The 19,712-nt window shown below is 35.4% G+C and overlaps 1 protein-coding gene across 1 annotated transcript; it reads right to left on the reverse strand.

Moving 5' to 3' along the window:
• Positions 1-7,491: 7,491 nt before the first annotated feature.
• Positions 7,492-15,165, reverse strand: LOC105329041 (uncharacterized). The gene is made up of 3 exons (XM_034469850.2): positions 14,442-15,165; positions 9,905-10,277; positions 7,492-9,734 (listed from the first exon to the last, which is right to left on the reverse strand). Exons 1-3 carry the CDS (start codon positions 14,631-14,633, stop codon positions 8,707-8,709), a joined length of 1,593 nt encoding a protein of 530 aa, XP_034325741.2. The 5' UTR covers positions 14,634-15,165; the 3' UTR covers positions 7,492-8,706.
• Positions 15,166-19,712: the final 4,547 nt, after the last annotated feature.

The following is a 19,712-nucleotide window of genomic DNA, read 5'->3' on the forward strand; positions in this document are numbered from 1 at the left end:
TGGATGCAGCATTATTTTATGTTCTGTGTAAGGCTTTATTATTCAAATTGCTTCAAGAATGCATGCCTTATGATCAAATGAAATTTGAGAGTCAGTCGTAGTGTTTTAAGCAAGATACAGGGCTTACAATTCTTTGTCATGTTAGCAAGGCTCATGCCCTGTTTTTGCTTACAAAGGTTCAATATACCAGTACATGTGAAAAAAATTCAAGCTGATTTGTCTATGTTTTTGTTCATTTTAAGTATTGATAAGCAGTTTTAACGTTTAAAACATTCGCTTAAGGTCTAAAACTGGAATGTTAACTTTAACATTCAAAATGTAAACAAAAAGCTTTATTTACATGGCAAAGAGTTGTAAGCTCTGTAATTCGCTTATAACTCAACATTAATCACACTAAACTTTTGGTTGCCTATTAAAATTGCATTACTGAAGCATGTTGAACATTAAAATCGGAAAAATTATTTTAATATCGTGATCATGCCCCTTAACAAAATTATTGGATTATTAAACATCTTTAATAAGCTTTATTACTATCGATTTAGAATTTTAACTGCGTTCCAAAATTGATGCACAGCTTGGTTCGTTTTTTCCTCCAATTGTTTTATTTTTATCGAATTGTTTTTTATTATTAAACAATGAACAAGCTTTATGCAAAAGATGTAACATTTTAACACATATCTGTTCATAAAATGTTTTACAGATTTTTAAATATTTTCTTACGTAATTGTCTTTTAATTAAACAGAATTAAACATCTCGAATTTCCCATATCATTTCCTTCTTGCAACATGTTAAACAATCATATTCAAGTAAATCCTTCAAACTTTGACATTAATGAAAGGAAAATCGGGCTCTTATTCACACACGAATCAATATAAAAGGCATAATGTAACTAAGTAACCGCTAGACAGGTGAACAACATATGTAAAACCACTCATAACAAGGTCACGGAGGTACGGACCCAAAATAGTGCAGCACCACCTGTGTGCTGTGTAGTGATACGCGGGCAGTGTGTAAAACGTGAAGATCCAAATCAGAAACCCATTACTCCATGTCCACTCCCCCCATTGTTGTTCAATCCAAAACAGACACCATTGTTAAATTAAAAGCCCGGACAAGCTTCTTCATGTCTCCCACTTCCTGGTATGAACTGTCTTTAGACTTTTATAACTCAATGCTGCACTTACTTCATGCGTGTGTTGCATAAACCAAATAGGGCATATATCGTGTAATTAATTTAAAATTGAAGATGCATCAACAGGTAAAAAGTAAAGAATCAAAGAGAAGAAGTAATTTATTATCAGAATAAACCCATTTCATCCTCAAAAATAATTTATGGCCTTAACAATCAAAGGGGGTTGTATCGATATTTACTGAACTGAAAAATTTGATTTACTATAAAGTACTTATTTGGAAATAATCTTTAATCGAATTCCGTTAAAAAATCTCTTGATATGGTAATTATATATGATCTTTTGGAATAGTTTTATGTAAATAAGTTTTTCAAATCCCTCGATAAAACCTCAAATCATTAACAAAAGTGAAGTTTCATTTCGAATTTTTTCTGAACTACATAATAATTGTGCTTGGACCACTGGGTTGAAACGTACAAAAATATATATTTATTTCTTTACGTTTTTAACCTCGTTAATTTCCGTTAGTTTTCGTATTATCTGGTTAACTTCATGACTGGTTATTTCATGCACGAGCGCTTTTGCGCTCAGTATGAATATATTTACCGGGGAGTATTCGATTAATGCGACGTTCGTTACAAAGCAGTGCAGGTTGTGTTTTTGGTTTTCCATACCCGCCCTGACCCAAATATGTTTTTTTGAGATTAACTAATATTTTGTGTTACTATTTATTTGTATGTTGAATGGATATCAAATGCGATTTGTAACGAACGCACTAATCCTAAAAGATCTGTTTTTGTTTTTCAATAAATTAGTCAAGAAAATATTTATTTTCGGAGGAGTGAAACGAGGGCGAAAATAATAGCTGTAAATACATGTAAGTCTTTCATGGAACTAAGAAAAAGATCTTGAAGGACAATTTCGTTGTGTATACAGGAATAGGGCAGACATGCAAAATTTAGAAAGTGAAATGAATTTTAAAAAATGAAATTTGGGAAGGAATTTTCATGATTTAGGAGGGCTAGACGGTCATGTCCGTTTTTAGACTAATCTATCTCCTTGAGAAAAGAACTATGTATAGGAAGATAGCAGAATATTCAAGTACATAAAAGCTAAAATATTTGAATTCTTCTTTACTGAAGGATAGTTTAAAGGTAAACAAATCATATCTAAATCTAATGGGGAATTGTTTTACCACCAAGTCTCCTTAACTATGGATATCAGAACGCTTGTTGTATCATTTTTATTATGGTTAGTTTAACTAATGGTGCCTTATTTGTATCAGATTATCAGACAGTGGGAAAGATGCAGTCTGTTGATACATTGCGTTGTTGTTTACTTCCCTACGAGGATATTTCAACTCAAGCGATACTGCAGTGTTCATATCAGTTAGCAAGATGTTTATGTTATATAGGGACTTTTACTTAGTGGCTTGGTCGAAGATCCTAGCTAATGTTTCACCAAACTTTGGTTATCCCTAATTCCAGGCCTATTAATATGCGTGCATGATGTGAGTTAACGAAATACAAATCGGCTTTACAAAATTCCTTGAAGCAAGTTTCGAGTTAGTATAATGACCATAAATATAAAACAGTTAGTGTTGACCTCGATTTTCTAAATCTTGAGGTACATTTCACTGCATTAAAATCTCATTTGTCAAATGCTCTAGCGGTGAATCGTGGTGTTCCCGCTAATTATTAACGAATACTATGAACATTTTTAGTCCATCGATAAAGAGAATTTCTGACCCAGGCCCTGCTCTAGGCCTTCCAACAGCTATTTTATATTCTTGAAGTGATGACGACAGTAATTATAATTTGTGAAAATATGGAGAACAGTATATATTAAGATGTAATTGCTTATTGCTTTCTTTCAATTTGCTTTTTTTATTATCATAATTTTAGATGTTAAAGTATGGTTATTATTAAAAAGAACCTGCTTTTACTTTAACAACGAACTCCTCTAAATCATAAAAATTTAAGTCACTTAGCTACAAAAAAATTGGTCATTATATAACTAGAGCATGGCCTTAAGACCAACAAACCATGGTCAATATATTATCAAAGCAAGGTCACTCAACCACCAAACCATGGGCACTACGATGCAGCAAGGTCACTCAACTACCAAACCATGGGCACTATAACGAGGCAAAGTCACTCAACTACCAAACCATGGGCACTATAAAGAGGCAAGGTCACTCAACTAACAAACCATGGGCACTATAACGAGGCAGCGTCACTCGGCCACTATATCGAGGCAAGGTCATTCAACAACCAATCCATGGCCACGATAACCAGGCAAGGTCACTCAACTACCAACCCATGGTCAATATATAAATAGGCAAGGATACCCAACTACCAATCCATGGCCACTATAACGAGGCAAGGCCACTTTACTACCAAACAATGGTTAATTTATAACTAGGCAAGGTCACCCAACTACCAAATCAAGGTCAATTTATAACAAGGCAAGGTCACTCAACTACCTAACTATGGTTAATTTATAACTAGGCAAGGTCACTCAACTACCAAACCATGGTTAATATATAACTAGGCAATGTCACTAAACTACCAAACCATGGTCAATATATAACTAGGCAATGTCACTCTACTACCAAACCATGGTCAATATATAGATAGGCAAGGTTACTCAACTAACAAACTATGGTAAATATATAAATAGGCAAGGTTACTCAAGTACCAAACCATGGGCACTATAACGAGGCAAGGTCACTTAGCCACTATAACGCGGCAAGGTCACTGAACTACCAAACCATGGTCAATATATAACTAGGCAAGGTCACTCAACTACCAAACCATGGTCAATATATAACTAGGCAATGTCACTAAACTACCAAACCATGGTCAATATATAACTAGGCAAGGTCACTCAACTACCAAACCATAGTCAATATATAACTAAGCAAAGTCCCTAAACTACCAAACTATGGTAAATATATAAATAGGCAAGGTTACTCAACTACCAAACCATGGGCACTATAACGAGGCAAGGTCACTGAGCCACTATAACGCGGCAAGGTCACTCAACTACCAAACCATGGGCACTATAACGAGGCAAGGTCACTCAACTACCAAACCATGGGCACTATAACGAGGCAAGGTCACTCAACTACCAAACCATGGTCAATATAACGAGGCAGGGTCACTCGGCCACTATATCGAGGCAATGTCATTATACAACCAAACCATGGCCACTATAACCAGGCAAGGCTACTCAACTACTAATCCATGGCCACTATAACGAGGCAAGGCCACTCTACTACCAAACCATGGTTAATTTATAACTAGGCAAGGTCACCCAACTACCAAATCGAGGTCAAATTATAATTAGGCAAGGTCACTCAACTACTAAACCATGGTTAATTTATAACTAGGCAAGGTCACTCAACTATCAAACCATGGTTAATATATTACTAGGCAATGTCACTCAACTACCAAACCATGGTCAATATATAACTAGGCAAAGTCAATCAACTACCAAACCATAGTCAATATACAACTAGGCAAGGTCACTCAACTACCAATCCATGGCCATTATAACGAGGCAAGGTCACTTAACAACCAAACCATGATTAATTTATATCTAGGTAAGGTCTTCAACTACCAAATCAAGGTCAATGTATAACTAGGCAAGGTCACTCAACTACCAAACCATGGTCAATATAAAACTAGGCAAGGTCACTCAATTACCAAACCATGGTCGATATATAACTAGGCAAGGTCAATCGGCCATATAACGCGGAGAGGTCACTCAATTGCCTTACCATGGTTACTATATACCAAAGCAAGATATTTCAACTGATAAACCATGGTATATACATGTAATAAAACCAAGGTCCCTAAACTACCAAACATAGTCAATATACTAGAATTATCAAAGCAAGATCACAATATAACGAAACCACGGTCATTCAACTACTAAGCCACGATATTTATATTACTAAAGCAAGGTCACTTATGATCAACTTCCAGATCATGTTCAAAATGAATAAAAACAAATTGGCATACAATGATTTTGCACACTTATGCAATAGGAAAAACAAACTGAGCGATGGTAAAGGGACTCTAATTCGAAGTGGCCGCACGTAAAGGAAATTTCTGAAAAAGATTACAATTATGTCAACCGTCGGAGAACGAATCAGAGATGGAAACTACATGTATTTAAATGATCTTGAGGGTTAATAATGTTTATGTTAATAAAAAAAAAATTCTAATAATAATGGGCTTTTTTCACTTTAGATGACCGTCGATGAGTATCGATGTGTTGTCGTATCCATGAATTGTGTATTCAATGACTTGTCCTTTCTATAAGCTGTCCATTCTGTGAGTTGTCGCATAGATAATTTTTTTTCGACGAGTTGTCTTTCGATCAGTTGTCACAAGCCCAAAATATTCCTATATATTCTATAAGCAAGTTCACTAAACTGACAAAAAATAATTTAATGATAACAGTAATGTCCTTTAACAATCAGGCTTAAGTCTATCAGTTACTAAACCAAGGTCACTTAATTACTAAACCAAGGTCACTCAGTTACAAAACCAAGGTCACTTAATAACTAAACCAATGTCACTCAATTACTAAACTAATGTCACTTAATTACTAAACCAAGGTCACTCAATTACTAAACCAAAGTCACTCGGTTACAAAACCAATCTCACTCAATTACTAAACCAAGATCACTCAATTACAAAACCAAGGTCACTCAATTACTAAACCAAGGTCACTCAATAACTAAACCAATGTCACTTGATTACTAAACTAAGGTCACTCAATTACTAAACCAAGGTCACTCAATTACTAAATCAATGTCAATCAATAACTAAACCAAAGTCACTCAATTACTAAACAAATGTCACTCAATTACTAAACCAAGGTCACTCAATTACTAAATCAATGTCACTCATTTACTAAACCAATGTCACTTAATTACTAAATCAATGTCACTCAATTACTATACCAATGTCACTTAATTACTTTATCAATGTCACTCAATTACTTAACCAATGTCACTGGATTACTAAACCAAGGTCACTCAATTACTTAACCAGTGTCACTCAATAACTAAATCAATGTCACTCAATTACTAAACCAATATCACTTAATTACTAAATCAATGTCACTCAATTTCTAAATCAATATCACTCAATAACTAAATCAATGTCACTCAATTACTAACCAATGTTACTCAATTAATAAACCAAGATCACTCAATTACTAAACCAATGTCACTCAATAACTAAACCAATGTCACTCGATTACTAAACCAAGGTCACTCAATTACTAAACCAATGTCACTCAATTACTAAACCAATTTCACTCAATTACTAAACCAAGGTCCCTCAATTACTTAACCAATGTCACTCGATTACTAAACCAATGTCACTCAATTACTAAACCAAGGTCACTCAATTACTAAACCAGGTCACTCAATTACTAAACCAATGTCACTCAATTACTAAACCAATGTCACTCAATTACAAAACCAATGTCACTCAATTACTAAACAAAGGTCACTCAATTACTACACCAATGTCACCCAATTACTAAATCAATGTCACTCAATTACTAAACCAATGTCAATCAATAACTAAACCAAAGTCACTCAATTACTAAACCAGGTCACTCAATTACTACACCAATGTCACCCAATTACTAAATCAATGTCACTCAATAACTAAACCAATGTCACTCAATTACTAAACCAATTTCACTCAATTACTAAACCAAGGTCCCTCAATTACTTAACCAATGTCACTCGATTACTAAACCAATGTCACTCAATTACTAAACCAAGGTCACTCAATTACTAAACCAGGTCACTCAATTACTAAACCAATGTCACTCAATTACTAAACCAATGTCACTCAATTACAAAACCAATGTCACTCAATTACTAAACAAAGGTCACTCAATTACAAAACCAATGTCACCCAATTACTAAATCAATGTCACTCAATTACTAAACCAATGTCACTCAATTACTAAACAAAGGTCACTCAATTACTAAACAAAGGTCACTCAATTACTACACCAATGTCACCCAATTACTAAATCAATGTCACTCAATTACTAAACCAATGTCACTTAATTACTTAACCAAGGTTACTAATTACTAAATCAATGTCACTCAATTACTAAACCAAGGTCACTCAATAACTAAATCAATGTCACTCAATTACTAAACCAATGTCACTCAATTACTAAACCAAGGTCACTCAATTACTAAACCAAGGTCACTTAATTATCAATCGAAGGTTTTTAATTACAACAACAAGGTTATCAAATTATTAAACGAAGATGAGTCTTTTCCAAGTTAAAAATAAACAAATAAAAGATCACTATGGTTACTAGCAGTGAAGTTTATTGATCAAACTTGAACAATATTTAAACCAATGGGCAGTACTGTAAGTTATTACAAAGCGATATAAACTACGAGTATTGTCAAAATAAAGACTTGGGTAACACAAACAAAATAATCAAACAAACAGAACACAAGGTAACACAGACAAAATAATAAAACAATGCATTCGGTCAAGGCTATTGTGTGTCATACTGAACAAAGGTCAAAGTTAACAGGGCAACTACAGCGCCATCTATCACTCGTGCTTACAATGAATGAATAATAAATAGAAATGTCAATCAGGATGCGTAATGATTCCAACTCATGTACAAACTGTTCATTCGTATACATTTACAATATTCATACGTGCATACAATTCATGCGTATACATAGAAAGTAGCCATGTACACATGTTGTTCATTTGTATACATCAACAATGTGCTCATAATTTGCATTGATTTATAGAAAGCATGACAATCCTCTTAGAACAATTCATTTACACACGCTCGTCTAACAGCCATTTAATAAATTAAAAGTTAAGTTAATATCTTTTTTAACGAGTTTATGTAAAAAAAAAAACGAATTGCGAAAATAATATAATTAGGCCTAAACTCGTTATTACCTAACACAAACGATGCCTTTTAGTTAAATATGTTGCGTTGAGATTCACCAGCTTGCATTTCTCATCTGAATGTCAAACGTCAAAGAATACCTTCACATTTTTTGAAAATTCTGTAACTTGGGCTACATGTGCTTAAATACACTCTATACTTAAGAAGCAGATTAACACTTGTACTTTAATGTTGTTTAGCAAAAATAACTTGCTAAATTTGGTAAACTTATGTTCATTTCATGTAATAAAAAACAAAAATACATCTCTGCTATAACAAACAAATTTCCTATAAATAGCAGCACTGTAATCTAGTGCTGAACAATATCACATATAGAATGGCCCAATATTGTTCATCCCGCCACACTGGGATTCAATGTTTCAGTATCCCTGGCTCTAGCCCGTACTTTAAGAGTGCAATTCGTGAAGATATGGTTTCTTCGAAAAACGTCAAGAAAAACCGGGACCAAGAACAAAACGGCAAGTGGTCAATGGAAAGATCACGCGCCAACAGAGACTGTTTTGGATTGCATCTGTTCAGTATTTTTCCGCGCACATTTTACACACTGTAGGACGTAATGTTTAACTTATCATAGCACGAGGTTCATCGTGTTATTGGAACCGTTGAGTTTGGCATGCACAGCTCCACATTACACACATTGGCGGGACAAAGCCCGCCCGGCTGACAGACGCGCATGCACCACTCGTTCATGCTGGGCATCATTTGGAAAACACCGTTGGCCCTGCACTTTGGCTCTGCAATGGGCAAATTACACCCACACTCACACATAAAGTCCACGCAACTGTCCTTTTGACAGTGGTCAATGCACCACTGAACTATACCCTCCGTTTCATTGTACTGTCCCTTCCCCACACAACGGAATTTCGGTGAAAACACAGTACATTCCTCTGCGGTGGAGGACACTAAAGGTTTGACTGTTGTAGAGGGAGCCACAGTCGCTGGCTTACGAACAAGGTTCCTCTTGAACACGGGAAAGACGAATGAATCGCCGACAGCATACATGGGACTTTTTCTAGGGGTAGCGACTCGGTCTTTATCATTGGTCCGGTCACGTGTCACTTTTATCCGTGATTCGTTAATTCCATCTTCTAACGTTAATTCTATAGCGGGAGGGGGAGGGAGCGGCGCCGTTCTAAGTATGTCTGGGGGCGGTCTTGTTTGCACTGCTTTAACTGGAGGAGGTGTCTTGGGTTCTTTGGACGGATGGTCATGGATATGTACGTGAGGAGGCTCCATTTTGGTCATGTTGTCAAGCCACCAAAACGGCGGCTGGTTCAGTTCTGTTGGGGGTTTCCCAAACATTTGATCAATGGGCATAGGGAATGTAAAATTAAACTCCAGGGGTTCCAGGAATCCATTTGGAATGGTTTGTTTCATTCCTGGACTAATTTTACGTATTTCCTCTTTCAGTATTTCCAGTTCGTCCCTTGTAAGGTTGTATGTTAGTTCGTGTGGCACTATGTAGATGTTTTCATGTAGTGATAACAATGGACGTTCGAACATTGTATCACTTTGTTTTTTGACAATGGCCACGTCAGCACAATTATAGAACTGTTCTTGTCTGCCTGACCCCATCTCTGCACAATTGTTAATTCCTCCCATTCTATGTCCTGTAAAACAAAATGAACACATAGTAAACGGTTGTCGTTAAATTACTTTTAAGTTTATAATATAATTGACCATTGTTAAACACTTTTTAAAAAAAATTCTCTTATCACTGTAATTTTGCTGTTAAAAGTTCAGTGTCTAATCTTGCTACCTCTTGCCCACCATATCGTACCTGTACTGTACTTCCACTGTAAAACACAATGCGAGCACACCACATTCTCACTGAGTCGAACATGGAGATCGAAGAGACCGCCATGACTTCCTACATAGTATCTAAAGTTCCAGGACTCTTCGATCCACAGCAGGTTTTTGTCGAAGCACTCCTGAGTGAGCGGGGCGTCAGAAGAGTTCCTCTCACAGAGCCGGAACTCGAAATACCCCAGCATGTTGCTCTCCACCTCCACCGTGATGTTGACGTACCCGCCCTCTATGTACGTCTTCACAATAATATTGCTGTCGTACACGCCCCCCTCGTCGTGGAGTTGCGGTCCATCCGCAGGGTCGCCACACACGCCGCAGGCGCCATTGTTTCTCTCCCATTGCCTCTGAAAGAATCAAATACGTATTTTTGATTTATTTTTCATAGTTATGGTTTAACCAAGATACACTGAATGCTTCATATTTTTAAAGGCAGGCTTATTCATATATCTCTCGCTCATTTTCTCCATCGCTCTCTCTCTCTCTCTCTCTCTCTCTCTCTCTCTTAAATTAAATGCCATAATAAGTTTAATGCAGATTCAGGATTGACACTTAGGTCACAATGCTAAATGCCATCTGATGTATTATCATTTTAATACACCGTCCTTATGAATTAGTTTAGTTGTAATAATAACGGCAATTCGAAAGAGGTCACTTACTACTATCTAAAAATGTTAACTTTTGCATTGTTCCTGTACTATTCATTTTTTAGTTATTTAAACTGAAGGGTGATTGGACCCAAATGTTCTGGTGAACTGGCAATTCACATTTACGGAAAGAACACCATACAAAGCCAATTAATCAAGCAAAATAAGCACTGATTTATGAATATGAATTAACACAGAGGTAAGAACGTCTAGGAATTTATGTCTTCAAAGACATCTTTTAGAAGATTTTTTCTTGCGCATGACACACCTAGGCCTATGGACCAACTGGCAAGAAAGCATTCTCTGTCAAAGAGAAACCTAAATATGTCGCCGTTGAGAATATTTAGGACAGAAAGGCCCTGTGACGCTGACTCGTTCAAGAATCAAAAATATTGTATGACTTCTTTTATTTTGATTTTTTATCTGAGATGTAGATATTTTTTCGCTGGAAAATGCATTTGAAGGATATTATATTCGGTCGAGGTGATCTTTTTTTTTTTAGTGTGTTTAAACTAAAAGTTCAATAGTCTAGTCTAATGAAATGCCATTAAAAAATGAAGAGGTCGAAGTATAGGAATAAACGGTAAAAGGTAAACTTTAAGGAAGTGGTAACAACGTACTGAAAATAACAACCAACTGAAAAGCTAAGTTTATACCAAACCACATCACGTCAGAAGTGTGTTCATAAAAACAAATGTATACTCGATGTAGAGAGGACTGGAGGATTGTTGTGGTTGGCTCTTCTGTAAGGTGTAGACATTGTTAATTAATTTATTTAGAATAGATTTCATCATTGTCTTTTCCCTTACACCGTATAAATTAGAATCGGGGATTTTCTTAAAAGTGCTTTTCTGGTATGCGTAGCATGTGAAAGTGTTAGGACATGTACACAGTGTAACAGGCGGACGACACTTGACAGAGTCCGACGGGAGGCCTGTCTCCATACAACTACGTTGTAGGTCTTTGGATTATTTTGTTGCAACCTTCATCTACTCTAATAATAAAATGTTGGTTTGGTTAATGTGAAATAATGCTTGTCTACTCCTGCTGTTCCAGCAGTATGGACTAGACTTGTCCTACTCTTTGGACAAATTCAGTACGCTGTTTCTATTACACCTTACTCAACCTGTCTTGTTATTTTAGGTCACAGGAAAAGGTCAAAGATTAAGGAACGACAACATCGCAGTCGTATGAAAATTTTCAAATTATTTTACATGTCAAAGCCTAAGGAGGGCGTAGAAAGCGTAAATTTTGGACATTTTTCAAAATTAGGATCATGACCTTTACATTTATTCAGGTTAAATTTAACTCTAAACCATAGCGGCCACTTCTGATATTTCAGGATATGGACAAAATGCGTCTTTATTTTCATGGATTATATTTGAAATATTATTAAAGAAAAAATCAAGCATACAAAGTTTTGTTGCCATTAGAATTCAATACCCTTGTAGGTGAACTTCCTAAAAAGATATTAAAATAAACTTGTTGCACGAACTTAATTTGATATATTCGATGATATATAAGCTGCCATTGATAAATAAATTTTTTGAAATATTTTTAACATTCAGTCGACACAGTGCATCATACACTCGATTGTGGAACACAAAAGGGGGTTTATCCAGTCTTAATTGCCAAAAAACAATAATGAGAGGTGTTGCCTAAGACTCATCCATCTTATTCATCCAAATTTCATTGACTTAAATTCAGAAAATTATCAATATTAGATTTTTCCCAAATCAATAACTAGTTAATCTGTCAGGGCGCGTTGATTGATGAGCGATTCAGCGCTCTGGCGGGGCTGCCTTTGTCACTCTATGGGAGCTCATTCATTCCTGACTTTGCATGATTTATCGATCACGTCAGACGGATTCAGTTATAACGACGAATCAATCTTATCAATGTGCATGGATTGATTACAAATCCCTTTCTTTCAAACGAACATGTGTTTTTTGAGATGCTTGATCACTGTAAATGGTCTGTGATAAGAACCACCGCCGCTTATGACAATTACAAACTATAAAGACCTCTTATGCCATCCAGAAATAGAAAACCATGTTAATTAATGAGGCGAGGAAATAATGAACTGTAAAGATGATACAAGTGATAATAAGAGTTTAACTTTTATGGTTGACAGAGCTCAAAAATTCCCCGAAAAAATCACAGGCAGACCCAACAAGAGCAAAAAAAAAACGTAGTGTATATGTTCAAATTTAAAGACCCTTTCCTTTGATTGACTTGTTGTAATGATGGTTTTAATGATAGAATAAAATAGTTTAATTTTTTTAACAACGTGATACAAGAGAAAAAGAAAACACGTTTCCTTAATTCCCAGCTTATTTTCTGCATTTTATAACTGCATATTCCTTAATTAATGATTTCATAACTGAACCTAATTATGCTTAAATCCTTCAAGTGTTTCACTTTATTCGGAAACATGTGCTTGTATTTTCCATATTGACGTTTTATTTAATGTGGAATTTTTTATGGATTTTACATTGTGATAATTAGGAAGAAAAATGTTGATTAGCATTGGTGTTACAAAATCAACATTAAATTATTACTTGTGTAAAACGTCAACTGATTAAAAGTTAAGATGGCCATCTCACATTATTGTTAAATTGCAGATTTTTGTTCAGAAGAATATTTGTAAAGATAATGCAATTATGAAATTGTACATATCAAATTACAAATCATCTTTCCTTTTATATGTTTAAAATAAATGTTCTCGTATAATTGGTGGTATTAACATGCTGCATTATTCAATCAGGTTTAGTTTTGATCAGAGTTTGGATAGCATCTCTAGATGTATGCAGTAACAAACTGGTCAATAAGAAATATTGACCATTTCAGTCCAGAATTCAGTTAACCTTGAGAGAAGACAAAGATCGGTGTCCGCACGTTCATTGATATTGGTCAACTTCGCCGCTTCAACCTGGCATTCTGTTTTATAAGTATAAAAAAGTCTACAATAGCCCTAGACTATTATGTTTTCTCCAAATGTTTGAGTGACCAACAACAAATTATTGAGGGTTTGGTGTGGTTAATTAGACTAATGCAATTAGCGCTGGTCAGTGGAGACCGTCCTATAAGACATATAATGGTCAACACTGGTCCCTGACCTTCATGTCTGTTTACTTATGTTATTGCAGGCCATGTCAACAGTTGTGTGATGTTTTGATCACTTTCATACCACTAAATACATGCTTTTTGTAATGTACTGGAATCCATAAAACAGCTGAGTATAAGGTTTTTAAACAACCTTATAAAACTTCTATATGTTTACATTTTAGCGTGAAGAATTTTACAGCCTTTTTATTACAAAGTATACTAGCTAATGACTGATATTTATAGTTTTCAGGTTTTAATTAAGGTTGCAGGCACCTAACAACCTATTTTGTTTCTAATTAAGTCCAATTAAGTAAAAATACATATGTGTTCCAAGGAAAGTATATTTGTTAACCTCTACTCTCTACAAACTCTGGAATCTACAGCCGTACCTTAATCTTATTGAGGAGAGTTGGATGGCAGTGGCCATTTTTAGACTATCTAAATCTCCTTCAAAAGATCTACGGATAAAGATATTGGAAAAAACAGGAAAAGAAATAGGGATTTTCTTTTACTTAGAAGAAGTTTACATTGCTAAATAAGTCATAGATTTGATGTGATGGGTATTTAGCTGACCACAACGCCTCCTTAAGCCACAGATCTTGTGCAACGTCTATTTTCAAACACCAGTGTAATACATGACCGGGTAATTTCAAAGCAAGCCGAGAGTCATGAAAATTCCATACAATTGTTTACTTCTAAGGCCAAAAAAAGTTTTGACTTTCGAAAGTTTAGTCAGAGTTTGATTTGTAAACTTACCTCAAACCCCCCACAGTTGAGGGCACTGTCGTTGATATTTAAAGGAGTTTCGTTACCGAATCTCCACAGAGAACTTCTCTGAGGGGGTTCCAACATCAAAGCTCGCTTCCCGTGCGTCCACTTTGGCTGGGCAGAAACGGATCCAAGAAACAGCATCAAGAGGGCACAAGATAGAACACACCGATAGCACATTGTTTCACACCTACTATCGTATATTTATAATCCATGGATCCTCACAATGACGTTCTGAAGCTTGCATTTTCACTCCATCTCATGTGTGGAAAACTATTATGAAGGAGCCAGAGTTTTTTCTTATATAACACAAAACAGCACGAATCCTCTATTTCCTGTTCTTTGACTCAAAGTTCTTACTGGTGATATTGTAAAGGAAACAAGTTCACGTCCAGATCCAGTTTGCTGGTTGATCTATTTCCTGTGCTGGTCAGGTGAACACCGATCGCTAACAATTTTCTGCAGTTGGAAAGTTTACTTTAGTGTTTCTGATTTAACATGTAGCCAGTGACACGGATTTCATTAACCTTAGGTGCCCGATGACAGCAATTCAAAAATGAGTATCAGGCTCGCTGCAGAGCGACTCTTACATTCCTCTAACTCTGAACTGATAGTGATAGTGATTTGTTAATTCCTTCATATATATACACGAAATGTCTCTACTGCTTTGTCATCCCTCTTCGTTCGTTTATCACCGCCGGCTTTTGTGTAGTAAGTATGATGTTCATCATGCATAATTCATTAAACTCTTCAAAAAAAGAAAAATTTGACAGTTGTATTTGGCGTCAGGGCTAATCATGGCTTGACAAGGTAAAAATATAAGTAGAGAGCCCTGATCATCAATAGGTACTCTGTACGCCTAGAGCCGGTACTCTGTACGCCTAGAGCCGGTACTCTGTACACATTGAGAGCCGGTACTCTGTATACATTGAGAGCTGGTACCCTGTACATATAGAACCGGTACTCTGTACGCTTAGAGAGCTGGTACTCTGTATGCCTAGAACCGGTACTCTGTACACATTGAGAGCCGGTACTCTGTACGCCTAGAGAGCCGGCACCCTGTACATATAAAGCCGGTACTCTGTACGCCTAGAGAGCCGGTACTCTGTACACATTAAGAGTCGGTACTCTGTACACATTGAGAGCTGGTACCCTGTACATATAGAACCGGTACTCTCTACGCCTAGAGAGCCGGTACTCTGTACATATAGAGCTGGTACTCTGTACACATTGAGAGCTGGTACCCTGTACGCACAGAGAGCCGGTATTCTGTACACAATGAGAGCCGGTACTCTGTACAAATAGAACCGGTACTCTGTACACATTTATACCCGCAGTACTCTGTACGCTTACAAAGCCGGTACTCCGTACGCATAGAGAGCCGGTACTCTGTACATATAGAGCCCGTACTCTGTAGGCCTAGAGTCGGTACTCTGTATGCATAGAAAATCGGTACTCTGTACGCATAGATAGTCGGTACTCTGTACGCATAGATAGTCGGTACTCTGTACGCATAGATAGTCGGTACTCTGTATGCATAGAGAGTCATGATCATCAATAGGTACTTTGTACATATAGAAAGGCTGCATTAACAAGTCTCACATTGTCAGTCTGCATATAATGTTACCATACTATTAAACTTGACTTCTGCCTCAATTTATATTAATTAAATGTTGAGGCGAAGACGTTCCAAATAAATGGCGTTAGTGGTTTGTATCCTAGCGTAGTACGCTTAGGGCTAGTGTCAAGGCTGAATTACCTGTTGTCCCTGGTAACAACAACAACAACAACAATAGATATAAGTAAGATACAACATTTTGCTGATTTTCATTTATATTTTTTCTCTGTCATTAAAGACGTAATTTAAGTTTTGAAATTCACCCATTGTCATTCTGACATGAAAAGTTTATATAACTAATTTTTTTTTCGAGAAAAACCCCAATTAATTAATTAATAAAAAACGACCTTACTTCGTAAAAAAAAATGAGTTTCCTTTTTCCTGGATTGATTTACCCTTCCGGGGCTATTTTCAGAGAGTCCGTCTGACAATGGCGCATTGATACGAAACTTCTGCCGTCCTAAACGGTGATTCCCAGGCGAGGAATGCCACGCGAAGGCTTGTGCCACTGAATTAATAAACGTACGAGGAAATATACATCCTGCTAATAGTTACCATTATCATTAACCAAATTATGATTATTTAAATGTTTACATTATGTAAACGAAGTCGTCGGACTGCGACCGAGTAGAGATTGGCCGGTCGCAGTCTCCGGAATGGCTGGAGCGGTCATGGGGGGGGGGGGGGTATTCGCTGGACATCCTCCTTTTTGGACAAAATAAATTTCTACGAATGTATCTAATCGTTTAGTGTAATAGTGTTTGGATCGGGTGTTTATTCTTATGAAAAATAATGAAGCACATTGTAAACGATATACACAAAGATTTAATCATTTACTGTTTTTAAAATGCATGATATCAGAACTTAAATGTTTTGCACAAAAAGTTTAAAAGACAAAATACCCGTGTCGTATGTAAACTTTCTTATTTGATAATTTGAATAAAATATTCATTTAAAAATTTGTATAATTTGTGAATTGGTCTGCTCTTTCAAGATTTATTTCATTGCACCGTTGCGTCACATTTTTCAATGACGTATAATGAACAAACTAGATGGTGTACATTTGGTTATGCTTTTTTTTTCCAATCAATTCAAGATCATAAACTCTGATCACTCTCTTTTTTTATTTTCCCTTGTCTCAAAAAGCAAGTATGAGAATAACAATAGAACTCATAGAGAAACCGATCCTTGATCGTTACCATTTACAACAAGTCAGTACACACTCGATTCAAGTTATTTGTGATCAAATCGGGCATTTTTGATGAATGATGTCTCAAATCTGAACAGTTATAATTTGAAACAATTACGTTTTTGTTAAGAAGTATGAACGCACAGAAGAGATTGTTCTGTGATAGCGAATTAAGATACATTTTTATTCAGAATAATCAATATTTATAATCGGTTTATGAGTTTTTTAAGTATTTTAGTGCGGTTACAAGGTGCAGTGAATTAATCGTTTCTTCATCTGTCTTGAGTTGCACAATCGGTGTACATTTCCTGAATTTTTTGTACTTATTTCTTCACAATATTTAAATACTAACCGAATGGATAATAAAAAACCTATTAAACCAAAGAAATTATGAAGTTAAATTGTGACATTTATATATACCGGTATTCTCCTTTTTTATATTTTAGAATAGGGTAATTATTCTTCGATAATCTGTACTATATAGAAAATAATAATTATTCTTCGAACTAGTACATTTTTAAACATGTTTTTCAAGATATCTTTTTCAAATAAGTATTTAAAATTGATAACACTAAATCTGTTTTGGAATGGAGTGTTCTCAGCCCTGTTCCCCATTTTTGTTTTTGTTTTGTTTTGTTTGTTTTTGTTTTTGTTTTTGTTTTTTTTTTTTTGCAACGCTTTCCTAGAACACGTTGGAATGATTAGTCCTTTTGTTTCTTTGTACGTTGGGAATTTATTTATCACTCCCTCTCCTTTTCAAAATCGCTGTTACGGTTCTGTATTTGGCAACTGATCGTGTATCAAATGTGTGAATATACAAATCTGATAGATTGCTTTTTATCCTGTCGAGAATATTTCATGGAAAGTTCATGGAGTTCCTGTTACTATCGAATGATTTATTCGTCCTTGAACTCCGAGGTTTATTATCGTGCTGTTGGCGACCATGAACACGATGGTCCCTCGCCCAAAGAAGCGTGCCTTGCTGAAGTTAGAACGATTGCCGCCCACAATCCACTACAACCAGGAATAAATAAATAGATAAATAAATAAAACAGACTTCTCCAGTACGCTCCTTGTAGAGTCATGTTACGCATGTCTCAGAATATTGACACAAAATGTCGAAGAAATTATGGCCAAAACATTAGCATTGTTTGAGTCTTAATATCTAAAAACACATACCAGAAATAACAAATTGTGTCCAGCGGTATATAGTCTTGTTAATCTGCATACCAGGAATTAAAAAAATCGCATGAATTTTGCAGGAATGTATTATTTTACAAATCCCATTACCATGTGTCGAATGTTATACTTTGGTGTGATCTTGATTTAGCCAATTTTCATAATTTCAAGGATAAAAGTTATATTTGTAATATTAATTTTTGTTTAAATGAATTGATCATTCCTATGATGTTTTATAAGCCACGGACTTGCCAAATATACCACGTTTGAAGTTGAAATTGGAATAAATGTTTGACACGCCTTTGGAATCACATTCTAGCTGTCATTACCGGCGAATTTATTTAAACAGATCTAAATATGTGACAATGTCATAAATTTCAACAGTTTTTTGTTGTTTAAATGTTCACATAATCAAAATTTGGTATGTTAATGGAAAATACTAAATAAGTACTTAGTCACATTTAATAAATTGACAATTTGTCGGTGGAACGGGCAAATACTTTGGACAGACTTTCAGACAGATATTTTTTTTTGTACTTTCACTTCAAGAACCTGTTATGAGTTTGGGTGGTATTTAATTTAGACCGTGAGATTTTGCATTCTAAAATTATCGTGATAAAATCGCTTTACACAACCAATGTGACACATTTTAGATACTGAATTTTATGTGTTTTTTATTTTATGTTATATAGTCTCAATTTCCTACGTCGTTTAAAAACCATGAACGAATTACAATGGTTCGGATTAAACGTGTTTTTGGTTAAAAATAGATAAGGATTTTCTCATTGTTTTGTTTCTGTTTTGCTAGTGTCTTTTTGGGTTTCTCTTTTATTATAATGACTAAATATTCTAATTCAAAAAGTATTGTGATGATTCTCTTAGTCCTTCCAGAGATTTATTTAACAGTCTTTATTGAACCACATTAAAGTAAAAAGAATTCATGTTTCTACATTAAATAAATCGTGTAAATATCCAAACAATTGCAAAGACTGCAGAATGACACGTAGATTTCAGCACCTTAAAAAAAGCCTATATTCCGAAGACTTAGAACGCAAAAAATAAATACCTCTGACAAGGTAGTTTTTTTTTTTTTTTTTTTTTTTTTTTTTTGCAATCCTTCTTCCTGTACTATTCCGTTAACATCCTGTTACGCTCAAATATACGACAACTCACCGTTACGTATTATACAGTCGTTTTACCGGTGACGAATCAGTATGCGGTTTCGTCGTGCATGCGACTATTATTATCGGAATTCCAAATGTTTTTATTATTT

This window comes from Magallana gigas, chromosome 6 (assembly GCF_963853765.1).
Source record: "Magallana gigas chromosome 6, xbMagGiga1.1, whole genome shotgun sequence".
Lineage (NCBI taxonomy): Eukaryota > Metazoa > Mollusca > Bivalvia > Ostreida > Ostreidae > Magallana > Magallana gigas.